The 15,765-nt window shown below is 33.4% G+C and overlaps 1 protein-coding gene across 6 annotated transcripts in view; it reads left to right on the forward strand.

The window, feature by feature from the left end:
- Positions 1-9,417, forward strand: part of LOC5569979 (neuronal acetylcholine receptor subunit alpha-7) — a 70,050-nt gene extending 60,633 nt beyond the window's left edge. For all 6 annotated transcript variants that reach the window (XM_001658813.2, XM_021844338.1, XM_021844334.1 and 3 more), the window contains 4 exons: positions 4,068-4,177; positions 4,239-4,462; positions 6,225-6,395; positions 6,673-9,417. In XM_001658813.2, coding sequence (XP_001658863.2) covers positions 4,068-4,177; positions 4,239-4,462; positions 6,225-6,395; positions 6,673-6,757 — 590 coding nt within the window. In that variant the 3' untranslated portion in view covers positions 6,758-9,417. The remainder of the gene's footprint in view (positions 1-4,067; positions 4,178-4,238; positions 4,463-6,224; positions 6,396-6,672) is intronic.
- The last annotated feature ends 6,348 nt before the right edge of the window (positions 9,418-15,765 follow it).

Raw genomic sequence — 15,765 nt, forward strand, 5'->3', positions numbered from 1 at the left:
ACCCACCTCTGTGTCATAGACTAATACCCGATTCTGGAAGTAACTTCCGAGAATCTTGTACAGGTACTCGGGTATCCCCAGACGCAGGAGCGCATCGGCAATAGCCGCCCAACTGGCACTATTAAATGCGTTCCTTACATCCAGAGTCACTACTGCGCAGTAGCGAATCCCCCTCCTCTTACGCTGGAGTGCTATCTCAGCGGTTTTCTTAACCGTCAGAATAGCGTCTACGGTGGACTTCCCTTTCCGGAAGCCGAACTGGTTGCTTGAGAGACCATTTACACTCTCAGTGTACCTCAACAGTCTGTTGAGGATGATCTTCTCGAGCACCTTGCCCGCCGTGTCAATCAAGCATATTGGTCTATACGCCGACGGGTCACCAGGTGGTTTCCCCGCCTTTGGCAATAGTACCAGGCTCTGCCTCTTCTACGCATCTGGAAATACTCCCTCGTCCAGGCATATCTGCATAGCAGATCTGAACATACCGGGAGCCTCCAAGATTGCGACTTTGAGGACCAGGTTTGGAACTCCGTCCGGACCTGGTGCCTTCCCCATGCTTAGGGATTTTGCAATCCCTACAAGTTCCTCATCGGTTACTCTATCCTCATCGCCAGCCCCAATCCCCGGCTGTCCTGCAAAAGGAGGCCATGGGCTAGGGTTGTGGCGCGGAAAGAGCCCCTCGATGATCCCCTCCAGCATCTGTGGAGATTGCTCCGTAGGAGCAATTGCACCTCTTGTCTTCGCCATAACGATCCTGTAGGCATCACCCCACGGGTTCGCGTTGGCACTCTGACAGAGTCCCTCAAAGCAGGCCTTTTTGCTTGCCCTTATCTCGGACTTCAGCGCGACTTTGGCAGCGGTGAACACCGCCCGTCGTTCTTCACGCTCCTGCTCGGTACGTGCTCGCTGCATCCGCCTCCTGGCCCGTAGGCAGGCACTGCGCAGGTTCGCAATTGCTTGAGTCCACCAGTACGTCGGTGGTCTCCCATTTCTAGGGTGGACTTTATATATATATATATATATATATATATATATATATATATATATATATATATATATATATATATATATATATATATATATATATATATATATATATATATATATATATATATATATATATATATATATATATATATATATATATATATATATATATATATATATATATATATATATATATATATATATATATTTTTTTTTTTTTTTTTTTTTTTTTCTGCTCAACAGACGCCGTGTGGGGTTGGGGACCATTTACTACATGCAAGCAGTAAACAGGACTACACCCCCGACCCACTAAACCATTTCCATTGCCGCCAAACCCTTCGTCTCTATATATGTATATATATATATATATATATATATATATATATATATATATATATATATATATATATATATATATATATATATATATATATATATATATATATATATATATATATCCTACGATACACCCTATTATTGACAAAATTATTCATGTTACAAAATTATTAGTATTTTGTATTTCTGTTAGCTAACTTTTGCCCAAATGGACAGTTGCGAAACATATAGATACAATTAAAAAAATAATGAATACTCAGAAATAAATTTGTCCAGCAAAATAGTGGATAGGTTTATTGTACGTTATTTATTTACATTTGTTGAAGATTGATCCACTACGAATGCCCACCTTACACTATGTATTCCAAAATCAGTGTTCTACGTATAATCAAAATGAGGAAGTATATTTGGTAATATTGATAAACTTATCTAACGAATATGTTCAAATTACAATGTATCAAATTTTGAATGAAATGTATGATTTATTATCACTACTTCAAAGCTATGAAGTAACAGTAAATACAATAATAGTATCAGTAGTATCTGTTTCTGGGAGCCCTAAATAATTTTCACTATCGTGCTGATTAAATATGACCTAAACCTATCTAGATCTAATATGAACTACCTTTAAAGCTGTATGAATTGACTCAATAGTTTTTTTGGTAAATGTTTCAACACATACTCGTCTTTGTTGAATAATGATAATTATGTCGAACCGAATTTATAACGACAAGTTTGGTTGGAAATTTTGACCGGCAATTATTGTTACTATTCCTTAAACTATAACAAATATCACAACAAGTAAAATAAGGTGGTTGCATTTTTGCTATAAAATGTAAATAAGATTAGAGCTAATTGTTAAACAGTCTGAAATAATTGTTCGAGAAATCAATTATAGCTATGCAGTAATTCACATATCTATAACACTTTCTATCTACGCAATTTTATTTACTACTTGTGTGTACTGTTTAGACAGCGACCAGGGTTGAATGCGATTTGAGTTGATTTGGATTTTTAAAGATTGATCTAAATATGAAAAAGATTTTTTGCATTTCTGCGATTTGTTTTGAACTGAGATGTATAAGGGAACAGAGGGATTTTTTTTTTGTGGCGCTGGATGTTAATAAAAAGGGAAACATGAAGACGTTGATTCTCATTTCTTTCACAATCATGTTGGTTGTTGATTAGACGAGTAATATTTATTTGCTAAAAAAATCCCGAGCAGAAAAAAATAGCAAACGAATTCTATATCTTTGAATTTTGACACTAAACCACCATGCTATAATGAGCTTTTTGTAAGATAGTAATGAGACAAAATTACAAGAACCAATACCATTAGTTATAGTAAATAACACATTCAAAATTACATTTACAAAGGTCTGCAAGAGCTCAATAATCAATTCAGTAGGCATTGACTAACAAATCATTAACAACATGTTTTGTCTCAAATGCTGGACAGACTCATACTCCGAACAAAAAAAAAACGTATATATCAGCTAATTTCTGTCTATTAAATGCATTCATAGCCACTGTTGGTCATAAGTGTTCGGGATATAAGTTGTTGATATAGGTAGTTGAGATGATATTTAATGACAAATTGACGTTGTATTGACGCATTGTATAATTTCACATATGACCTACGGTTTTAATTAGTTTTCGTCCCGAGAAGGCATAGACAATAGCTTCAAAGTAATTAGTTCTGTTTTGATAGCAAAATATGGTCTTCTCAGATGAAGATATTTGATGCGGTGGTTTGATTGATATTATATGGAAAAGTATTTTTACGTGTATACCCTTTGGTATGCGTTATTTAGCTTACTATTTTCTTCTGGTCGGGTTAAAATAATTTCATATTTGATATTATATTTCGATAATAATAATTGAAAACTATGTTTACAGAAACTATTTGTAATGCCATTACAATAATGATTAAATATTAGCATATAAATCCACCGTGATACAACACACGATAGTGATACAATTATTCTTTAACCTATGTTTTTCCGTTTTGGTTCTTATGTATCACACAAACTATTTTTTGCTAATGTTGTACAATATCATGTGATTTTTACTGCTCGTAAAGTTTTTTTTTCAGTTGATAATTCTGTTCAGAGACACAATATAAATATAGACATAAAATAAAATCGGAACATTAATCAATATCTAACTAATCATATTTTTTTTCAATAAAAAAAACTACTTATCTGTGATATAAATGATAAATAAATGAAATAGAAAGATTCATATGCAACTGCTACAAATTGCTCAGAATATCAATAAAAGACAGTTGCACGATTCTTTCATCATGACTCATAAATATATTATAAATATAGATGACAACCAATGAATCTTACTGTAGTAAATTTTTGTGTTATACTGAATGCTTCCTTCGTTGGATTGGGCCCCTTCTCTTTCTACTTAGTATACACTTCTTCGGTAAATGTTTCGTTTGTTTTATATTAAGCTAATTTTCACTTTTTTATACGTTTTAAGTTGTAGCACTTCAAATTTCTTCAAACTCAATATACAATCACATTCTACACCGACACAAATGTTACCTCCTTAAATTGGATGAAATTGTGAATCATTTAGTATGTAGTCATCATGAGAGTTCTTAGTTTTGGATTGGATATGCCATGTTGATGTTTGATAGATATTACGTTCTTAATAGTTATGTAATGCATGCATTTGTTATTTTTGATGCTATAAAAGAAAACCTTGATTAAAGTTAGAATCGTCCACAGGTACCTATTTCAATTGCATCATGTTCATGGTTGCATCATCTGTAGTTCTTACTGTTGTGGTATTGAATTACCATCACAGAACGGCTGACATCCATGAAATGCCGCCTTGGGTATTGTTTCATTTCGTGCTTCACATTTTCGGATTTCATCAATTTTTATTTTCTTTCGCAGATCAAATCAGTTTTTCTTCAGTGGCTGCCTTGGATTTTGCGTATGGGACGTCCGGGTAAAAAGATCACCCGGAAAACTATTTTGCTCTCGAATCGCATGAAGGAGCTTGAGTTGAAAGAACGATCGTCAAAATCCCTGTTAGCAAATGTACTAGATATCGAAGACGATTTTAGGCATGCAAGTGCTGGAATTACAGGTTCAACTACAGCAATTAGTACTTCAGGGTAAGCACTATTATTAAGATTAAGCGGTTGAGCCTGAAGATCATTGTAATAACTGGACCAGTTTTATAGCCAACATTTATATTTAGTTTTATAGCCAACATTTATATTCAGTTTTATAGCCAAAAGACGTTCAAATGATCTGTTCACATGTGAGGGGGTTAGAAGCAACCTAGTTTTGAGAAAATCGACTTTGAAGTTTTTTAAGTAATTTTACATTCCATACAAGTTGTATGGAAACCATAAAAACAAGCCAATCTTCTTCAAACTATGACATTTTTTCTATTGGGCGGAGAAATCACTTAACTCACAACCGACCAGAATGTCACTTACACCCCTTTGCGTTTGGGCCCTTTATGCCTAAGCAGTGAACGCTTAGATCATCTATACTGTTTTGCACAGGTGAGAGATCTTTAGGTTGGGCTTGGTTTTGATTTTTGGTCATACAAAACGAATGTTTATTGACATATTCAAAATCCATGTGGCCTCTAATAGTACATCTAAGTGACTAACTTTTGGCATGAAAACATTTTTTGAAGCATAATGAGTCATTCTCGCTGAGACCAGCCCACTATTTACAATTGGTGTTTCAAAATGTTTAAATTTAGCTCATTCGAAAGCTCCTATCGAGTAAGTAAAGAAACTGAATTCTGTTGATAAAATTGATGGACCCTCGGTAGTTACAATTCAAGGTTTGGTCTCCTATTATAGATATAACTTTTTACAATTCAAATACATCACAGCAAGCGTAAATCGCAGCCGCACCGTTATTGCACCGCAAACTGCACCAGCGCGAAAAGAATTGGTCTACAAAATCGCACATTACTTTGGATTAAAAAAAAACATACACCTCTGATTTTTTCATATTTTGTGTAAATAGCATTACAGTGATTTAAAAACTTTTAAAATCGGTGATTGCGAACGCCATAAAAATTCAGTTTTTCCTATAAAATCCAATATGGCGGCCAAATTTTATATGGCCGTTAACGATGTTACGCTAATTTACTCGGTCCATGGCTGTGTCTCTCCAACTTCGATTTTGGCCCACGTTCTCCAGATCTTGTTGCACCTGATCAAGCCACCTCGCTCGCTGTGCTCCCCGCCTGTGCCAACCGGATTCAAAGCGAACACTATCTTTGTCCGGTAGTCTTGTAACATGCCCTGCCCAGCGCATCCTTCCGGCTTTCCGGAATTGGATAACCATGTCTCCGGCATTTGATTGATCCTAAAAATGACCATTTTTGGGTTGTTGGGACGCCTCAAATTTACTATAAAGTAGCCAATTTGTAACTAAACAATTGTGCCAAGCTTATGGGAATGTATTTTTGTGAACTATTTTGTTTGATGTCTACTTTTCAAGAATTTAAACGGTTCAGTATCCAACAAATCTAAAGACGGTTCTTTAGGGTATTAAGACCGAGTGGCCCCATCCGGTGCATTCTAAACGGTCCAGAACTCTGTATTCATTATATTTAATAGCAGATCCTAATCACTTATGAAAATTGCAATGATTATCGTTGCAAATAAATAAACATAACTTGCCATGTCCCAAGTTATGTTTATTGGTTGAAATGTGAGTTTATGTAGGTTTCAGCTGTTTAGAGCTAGCAAAACTAGCGATTACTAATAATCTTCAACTTGTTGGGTTGAACTTTAGTTGTGCACTCTAGGTTGCTTAGGTGGTAGATAAATAAGTAGAGTTTACCGCTCGTAGCTTAATATATAATTTATTGTCGGAGAATTTTAGGTACTTCGTTTGTTTCAGGTTTTCTAGGCCCACCACAGTGGAAGAACATCATGCAATGTCAGGTTGCTCGCATAAGGATTTGCACTACATTCTGAAGGAATTGCAATTCATAACGAATAGGATGAGGAAAGCTGATGAAGAAGCAGAATTGATCAGTGACTGGAAATTCGCCGCTATGGTTGTTGACAGGTAATGAAACATCGCTTTTCAAGATGATTTGATTTTTCAATGTTCTATGAACTTGTATAGAAGGTATTTTCTCATGCAGAGAAGTTTACCCTTTTTATCGTCCTATATTGTGTTTTTATCCTTAAATAAGTACAGAGTTATTCATATGTTTCTAGGTAAAATAAAAAACCGGAATAAAGTTTCTGGGACTATCACTTTTATCATAGTCAGATTCTCTATTTTATACATCTCTTTTTTGATTATTAATATTCAATAATTGTTTTTATATCTATTTCAGATTCTGCCTTTTTGTATTCACGTTATTTACGATTATCGCTACAGTCACTGTGTTACTATCGGCTCCACACATAATAGTGCAATAATAACGAATTAAATTTTGATATAAGGACTTGTTATATAGGTGATCTATTAAAATTTATAAGATTTTTTAAAATGGGACATGTAAATCAAGTTAGAAGTTAATTAGATTATTAAAATAGATTTTAATAAACAAACGATCAGTTAAAAACTGCCGACAAATAATGATGAACGACAAAATCTAAAACATCATAAGTAAATATCGGATGAATACGTATAGATAAAAGAAACGATAAAAATATTTTTTTTAAAACAAAAAAACAGATTCGACGGAATAATATCTTCTAAGCGTAAGTCCTCAAAAGAACTCAAGCAACTGTTCCTGCAATCATTACCAAAGCACTATTGAGATACTGATGATAAAAACCTGTATATGAGAGCCATATAGAGGATGTCTATTTTTGCATCTGCGTCTTGAAAATCACTTCATCAGTGTTAAGTTCAACAGCAAAGTTGTCATCGCGAAATGGGAGGATTTAATCAATCATTGCAACAATAATGGTAGTTTATAATTATCGCGACAGGAAATGAATGAAATTAGCACTGTACGGTAATAAAATTAACGAAGAGAATACATTTCTTTTCATAATATATGTATAGTTGCATGCGTATAGGGACAAATGTTATCCTTATATGAATGTAAGAATGTAAGAATAAGGGTTAGCATAATAACGATATAAATAGGAATTATCAATACTGTATTGAAAGAGTCATCTATATGTAGATGGTAAAAAGTTACATCTGATTTGAAGATTATGAAACAGATAGCGTATATATTTCGGATATGCGCGTTATATAATTGTTAGATACAAATATGCAAAAGTAGAATTGTTACTATAAACAGCGAAATCAGAATAGCTACGAATTGAAGTTTTCAGTACAACTGAACTAGCAGCATACATATATTATAAATTATTATAATGGTGAACAATTTTGTTTTTATTTGTTTCATCAACGAAAAATTTATTCAAAAAATTTGCAACAGTGGTGTGGTATTTTTGTTTGCATATTTGCCGTTTTAAATATTATTTTATAAAAAAATATAGTCGAAATGTAATTTATGGTAGTTGAGTAATCCTATCTAGTTTACTTATATTTTTAAAATTTGTTCAATTCAATCGGGAGAAAATACTAATGTTAATGAAAAACATGCATATTGCAGTTGTATCGGGTAAATTTTACTACTATGTAGACACCATAGTTTAACCGTAAATGTAAGATGTGGTATACTCACAATTTCATGTATTCAAAATTGTTTTCTTTTTCATAGAGTTTCAAAAACTACAGTAATGAAAAAGCGATATGAATTGAGCTTTCCATCAATTTCAATTCTCCGTATAATTTTTCCTGAACATTTTATCAGTGGATCCTAAACATTTTATTAGTGGGTCATCATGTTATCGCTTTTTGTTTGCATCTCGATGCGACAGTTAAGGTAATTTGGCTCCCGAATTAGCATCAATATTTCTGGATTTGGGGATGACAGTTTACAGTGATTTGACTTGCAAAGGATTTACTTCACGGCGCCATGCAAAAGACATACGTATCTATTGCAGTGTCAATAAAAATTAACGTCCAAAAAGTAAAATGGTTCGTATTTGTTTATAAATGTAAAGTTAATGTATTTTAAGTAATTTTAATTTTCTGAAACGAAAGTTCGTATCATGCTCAAAATTGTTGAACATTAACGATTCAATAATGTTGAAGAGATGCAAAATTTTGGAGGAGAGCATGGAGTCGTGATGACTTCAAGTTCAGGTTGAACAGGAACATTACAGAGTTTAGTTAGTTATTCTGAAGAAGATATCTTAGTGGAATGTTAGTCAACCAGAACGACATGGATTTATTTTTCTTCTATTATTTTAAATATTTTCAAAGCAGAGAGTTTTCCTGGATTATTATTGATTCAATAAAAATTATCTAATATTTGATATGCGTTAAATTGTCGTACGTTTATAATTATTCGTAAAAAAGGGTTTACACATTCGATCAAAAACCGCTAAAGCAAGATGCGAGCTAAGCATGAGAGCTATAATTTTCTAGATAAGGGAGGGTGGCTTAGACAATCCTATCCCCCTTTATCACGCCAAACAAAAAAAGTTGATCGTTACCAATCGTTACCAATCGATTATGTAATACCTGAGTCGGTATGCATTACATTGAAGCTTTCATAGCACTCATGGAAAATTAGAGACGCATGAAAGTTAAAAATTCTACAAAAGGTTTCGATTCCTTTCTAAATAGGGCGAAATGTTATAAACTGTGAAATTTCTGTGACACGGAGCGTTGTAAGAATTGGTGTTATAGCAAATAATTTACGTTACCGTTTTGTGCGAGTTTGATATTATTTGTAGAAGTAAATGAGATTTTACGTTAATTTTTATGCTACCTCTGGTTATCTGGGGAATTTGAGTTGATGCAAAGCTTATGCAAAGTAGTTTGAAATTTTTTGAGGTAATCTCTTCAAAAACACGGAGGTCAATTTCAGGGGAAATTCTTATTGGACTCCTTGGAAGAACTCATAGGGTAACTTTGATGTTTGAGGATATTCTCCGACTCAGAATGATCCATCCTTTAACTACCATTTACCCAACTCTAACTGTTGAATTGAACTAAGACGCATTTAAAGTTTCTTTTTGCAAATTTGAATGAACATCTTTTAAAGTGATACGTTTCAAACAAAACATCAGGATAATCATCAAGGCAGGTAATACGTTAAATTAAGAAACGCAAATTTGATTGTATCCAACCAGATCCAAATTTTTTGGGGTTTTATTTCGGGTCCCAGACTACGATGTGTGCACTGCAATTGATCGGATTTTCTATGGAAAACCTTTTTAGTTTTGATTAGGCGTTCAGGCTTGTCCCAGTGGGACGTAACGCCGAAAAAAAAAGATTTAGGCATCCAATTTTTGTAAACCCTTTAGACTACATACGTTAAAGTGTACTTATAATGTTCTCAACAACTTTGCCGATGAAAACAAGGTGGTAAAATGTTGTTGGTAATATATCACTTCTTTCTCCAACGATGCAGTGTTCAAGGGAGTTAGCTATAAAATTGAAATTTGGTATGGTATGTAAGTAAGATTGAAATATGTTTGAATTTGAATGAAACCTTTACAATTTGCTATTCACTTCTATAACTTTCCGAGAAAAATATAAAGAGATGACCAAACCACGTTACATATTGATGTTACACGGTGCGGACATCTGTAGTGGGACTGATATGCGGTTATTATTCAAGATAAAATAATAATTCTTCTTGGTGTTCTTTTTTCCTAATTTTACCGAACAAAATGTGATTTCTACCCAAGTAGCAGGTGAAACAACTTCCAAAGAGATGCTTTCCAAAAATGGTTTCATGCACGTATCAATAAAAGCATCTGTAACTAACCTAGTTCTAGTTGGATTGCACATTAATATCAAAAGCTCATAAAGTTCCATTAATGTCCCAAAGAACATGCATTTCACTCCGTTTTTGACGTTTAACCTTTCTGAAACGACAAGATTTTCTGCAAATATGCTTTGCAAATAGCAATAAAGTCAAGTTTATCAAGATGTGTTCAGTAACTTTTCAAACAAACTCTTGCAACTCCCAAAATGCCGATTTTAATGTTATGTTTCAAATTACTTCATTTGGGGCATCCGCAACTTGCATTCAATTCAAGTTCCTATGCCCACAACTCAAGAAGATTCATCCCAGTTGCGCGAAAGTTGCACTAAACTACGAGTATAACTAGAAGAGTATTTGTTTTAATCTAGTGGCAATATGGTTGAGTTGCACCTTACTTATCATCTACACGACATGCTTGAAACCGTTAATAACACAAAAAAAATGTCCAAGAATTTGGGATCTGCTATTCGAAAGATATAGTATTTAAGCATCTTCTCCGTGAATTTGAAAATATTCTAACAAGGGAATCGAAAGTTATCGTGATTTGAAGGTTTTGAGCTATTTTGGAAGGGTTTTTCACTTACTTCTTCAACGGTGCCCAAATTATTTTAAATTAACAAAGAAGATGCGTGAATATCACACGTTTTAAACACTCAATATAAAGCTGAAGGTTACTTGACTGGTTTATAAATTAACAATGACGCACCGTAAGGGAATATTTTGAAGCATGTGAAATATCCCTTCCAAGTTTCTGCGAAAACTTTAGATTATTTCAGGCGTGGCCTAATTTCGTCAGTAACGAACTTGTATTCCGTGCTGTATAGCGTGCAGTAACGTTTGTAAGCAACAAGCTTTGATTAGGCAATGTGGTAGCTTTTATAGTGCATTGGTGAAGCGTTTGTTTGAAGAGCTGGTGGAGTAGTAAGTAGAGAAGAAGATTACTGATCTTGATGTCGAAAGTTCGATTCTCGTTTACATTTTTGTTTTTATTTGTTTTTCTTTTAAGTATTTTGCAACAAATCATCAAATTAGATATAACTTAAATATGTTGCAAACAGACTCCATCCCTTGCGCTTTTTGCGTTGCTACTCAGTGTAATTGTAAGTCATATTTTCAACAATTGACAACTCTGATTAGTTTCAAGAGATGATTTTGTTCTTGAGTCGAAACAAACTGTGCTACTTGGGTCATTAGTCAAGCTGAAAGATCATTGGAAAATAAGTTGAAAACTTATATCAACTCAATTTTGGCGAAAATGCAGATGGGACTGACATGCGATTCACGGCAAAAATAGAAGTAGTCACAATTGCTCACCATAATAGTCATTTAAAGATGGAGGGTGTTTTAGATGCTGTTTTGAGCGTAGAATATTTCAATATCTAAGTGTTCTTAGTTAATACTTTCAGAATGCACTACTCAGATGCATTTGCAGAGTAAAGCATATGATTAAAAGTTTTGTAAATGTCTTATTTTTCATAGCGTTGCACTTGTTCGTATATTTGGTCCTAATCTGATACAAAATGTTGTTCAAATTTGTTTATAAAATTTGATCATCATGTGAATAAATATGAGCGTTTTTTTTAAATCGATATCACATGTCAAGTGTTTGGGTATGAGCCATGTTCGAAATTGCATGCATAGGAGTATCAGGGCAAATATACTAATTGTACATTTTTTTCGGGAAAATCAACTATTAAATAAAAAAAGGTGAAAGAACATATGCCGCAAAAATGAGCTGAGAATCCTATGAAGCTGAACAGTACACTGAGATAGTACAATGTGCAAACAGCATAATTATGATAACTTTTTCCGATCAGGTGCATCTTGTTTTGGCTGATTTTGACTGCCGTGAATCGCAAGTCAGTCTTACCTTTTTTATGTGTTTACCAGTTTACAAGTCCGTTTACTTTTTTATGTGAAATTTCAGTGAGATTCGTTTATTTCGATTGTGCAAATGTTGCCTGAATTTATAATAATTCTTGATACAAATCAAGTTTGGAGATACAACTATACTGCAGTGTGGAACATTCAAATGGACCGAATACGAAACCCCAGCACTATGGGACAAGTATGCTGAAGACGACAGTATACACCAAATCAAACCTAAAAATGGTTGAAATATTTGAATTACAATTAAAATGTTTTTTAAATTGACATTGTAAGCACTCGACAATTCTCAACATTATTTTTCTCAGAATCTCTGAATCCTGTGCTGTTTGTTTTGTTGAGATTCAAAATTTGTTTTTATTAAAAAATAATCATCATATTTTACCAAACTTAAGTTTGAGATTATGCTGCCAGAATTGTCCAGCTCAACTGAGTATGCGTCTTGTAATATTCACGACAACATCATACATTCAATTTGAGATCGTCTCTAATGATGTGATAATTTTCACGCATGGTATTACAAACTTGAATATTATTTAATTGGTATTGTTTTGAAAACTTACAGTTTTGGGATTGAAAGATGATAAAATACTCTGATGGCCCACATTTCACGTTACATTATTTTTAAAACTTTCAGGTTGTGAAATTTGTTGTAGAGATACTAAGCCTCGTCTATAAAGTCCTGTGTATGTAATTTTGATAATAATCATTTTTTTTACACCGTGCGACCATGGTGACATCATAATGTTTGGTATATAAGCATACAAAATCTATACACTTTAAATAGAATGGTCATATGTATATCTTTTTACTTCAAATGATAATTATGACTTTTTGTCTATCTGTACTTTTTTCGCATATCCCAATCAACATCACATGTGCAAATACTATTAGTTCAAAATCATCATTTTTTCTCTAAATTATGTAAATTTGGTGTTACTGATTTTATTGGGCACATTTTGGAAATGGGGAAACCGAACAGCCTCGCATTATTTCTATACTTATCAAAAATTGCAATGCTTAATGTAATTGATTAATTTTCAATAACGTTGGTTTCACGTTACATGTGGAATGATAAAGACATTCATTAGATGGAATGTTAATATGCTACAGTTAGCAATTGGTCACTGTTTTATGTGAGTCGTTCTTATTGCATATTATAAATTGAAACTATACATATTGTTTCTTTTGTTCAGATTATTTGATCGGTATTTTGTTATGAAATCAGAGCGTAACATGACAGCTAATGCAATACATTATTGTATAATAAAAATGCAGCTATAACAGTAATAGATCATTTTAAAGCATGTTAGAAGTGTACCATAATAATGGTCTCACTTAGCTCGTAGTCGAGCATAATTATTTCATGAGAGTATGAACTAAACGCGTAAGGTATATCAAGCATAACCTTACATGAGGTGTATCGACCATTAATCTTATTCAATATTCACTGGCCACAAATGATGGTTTGATATCTTCTGGATTTGACAACATATATGCATTCAATGACTTAGATTGGCTTCGATGCTCTTTAAACTACTAAAGAATATTTTACCAATGCTCTGCTGAAAGAGCTGATAAATGTTTAAAATTTAAACTTCTTGTTTTATAAAAGTTATAAAATTTTAAATTTTACGAGAATCACAAAAATTGTGAGACTTATATTGTTATAAATTTTATAAATTTGTAGCAAATATTCATTTAACAGCAATTAATTAATAGTAAAATTTAGAATATTTATAATATTTATAAAAAAAAATAAATCAAAGAATTGAGACTAAATACCACCATTAAACCAAAATGTCTGCATTGTCTATAAGCATTTAACTCTTTTTTTTCTAACAAAACTTCACGCACAATACAACGGTATACTAAAATGTTCTACTATGTGGCAGAAAGTAGAGCTATCCTCACTGTTTGAGTTATTATTCTTTTCAATTGAAGAAAATTTCTTTGTCTCATTATTGATCGTTATTTGTTTACTGATAGTTGAATATGACTGAATAGTTTTTTTAAATGACTGATTAGGTTGTCTCATGTTAAGAGGTTAGACAGATACAAAGGCTGCTATGGAGACAATGAAGCGTTTTCAATCCCAATAATTTCGGCTTTGTTGACAGTGACAGATGTACATAAACCAGCTTATAAAACGCGTGTAACTGAACTATTTAATTTGGTGTGACACTAAATAGAACTAATTCAAAATGAATCAATAAACAACGTCATCATAAATGCCTGTCATCGGAATATGATGTTAGCAGAATTAGTTTCGTCACATTGACGATTTTATTGAAGGATAAATTAGAAAAGATGAATAATATATGAATAAATAATTTTGAAAAATAAAATGGAAACCATATAAGAGCAAGTATTAGTTAGCAAAAAACTATTTATGAATGTTATGTAAGCGAACATGTTTTGGATAAAAATTTAAAAAAATACATACTATTGCATTGAATGTTTGGCTGGTACAAAACATTTATACACTCGAAGATGTAGTCACAGCCCTGAACATTTGTATAAATGTTTATATTAATAAGTACATCTATGTAGGGTATTTTTACAAGATTTGTTTAGTATGTTGCAATATGACAAGAATGAGAAAGTATTACGTATACACAAAATTGGAATAAAAATAACTATGAAAAATTAGACTATATTATCTATGAAAGAAACTCCTCGAAGTTGTTAGAAAAACAAAAGGTGAAACACTTAAAAATGATTCTGAAATGGAAAAATGAAATTTTAAATTGCATAGAATATCTTTTACTGTACTAAAATACCAAAACAGGCATGAAGACTCAGATTTAAAAACATTTACTTTAAAAGCACTGCATCCTTCCCAATAAAAGGACAGTCGTATTTGATAACAGCGGATCAGAGATAACCTTTTTGCATGTCTCAAAGATCAATTTATATTTCTCCAGTAAATGTGGGGATGCCGAATCCGTTACCGCTCTCGGAAATGCTTCAGCAAGTCAGAATTTTGCTGCAGCGTCGAAATTGTGTATAATATTGGTTTTGTGTGTGTTCAAAATAAATTCAAACTATGATTTATTAAACTTTTTAGTAACCTAATCCAACGAGCGTGAAATAAGACTTAAGCTTTTACATGAGACGTATTTTGAATAAAATTACACGATTAAATATCAATTTATTAAAAAATATTAACATGCTTGAATCATCCATACAAAATTCGTCGTTTCTTTTATATGGCCAGGTAAAATATTTCACCGCCAGTCTTAAAAAACACATAAGTTCAATCAGAGGCTGAACGCATCCCGCAACGGCTTCGTGCCACGAACCGAGTTGTGCAGGGATAAGGATGAGAGCATCTTGACGAACGAACGTGAGGGTATCGAAAGCTGGAAGCAGCACTTCGACAAACACTTGAATGGAGCTGAGAGCACAGGCAATAAAGGTTGAGATAGCGGAGGAAAGGCCTTTGTCAGTTCTGCGGGCGGTGAAAACTAACCAGCTCCCACTTTGCGAAAGGCTAAGGATGCCATCCACCTGCTCAAGAACAACAAATCTAAGGTAGGATGGTATCGTATGGTAAGGAGGTAAGGATGGTATCGGAACTGAACTCATCTAGATGGGCCTGGAGAGGCTGGCTACTTGTCTGCATCGGCTGATAGGAACAATCTAGGAAACAGAACAGCCACCGGACGAGTGGAATGGGGTAAAATGTCCCATCTACAAGAAGTAAGATTGTGAGAGCTTTCGAGCGAT

This window comes from Aedes aegypti, chromosome 2 (assembly GCF_002204515.2).
Source record: "Aedes aegypti strain LVP_AGWG chromosome 2, AaegL5.0 Primary Assembly, whole genome shotgun sequence".
NCBI classification, from domain to species: domain Eukaryota; kingdom Metazoa; phylum Arthropoda; class Insecta; order Diptera; family Culicidae; genus Aedes; species Aedes aegypti.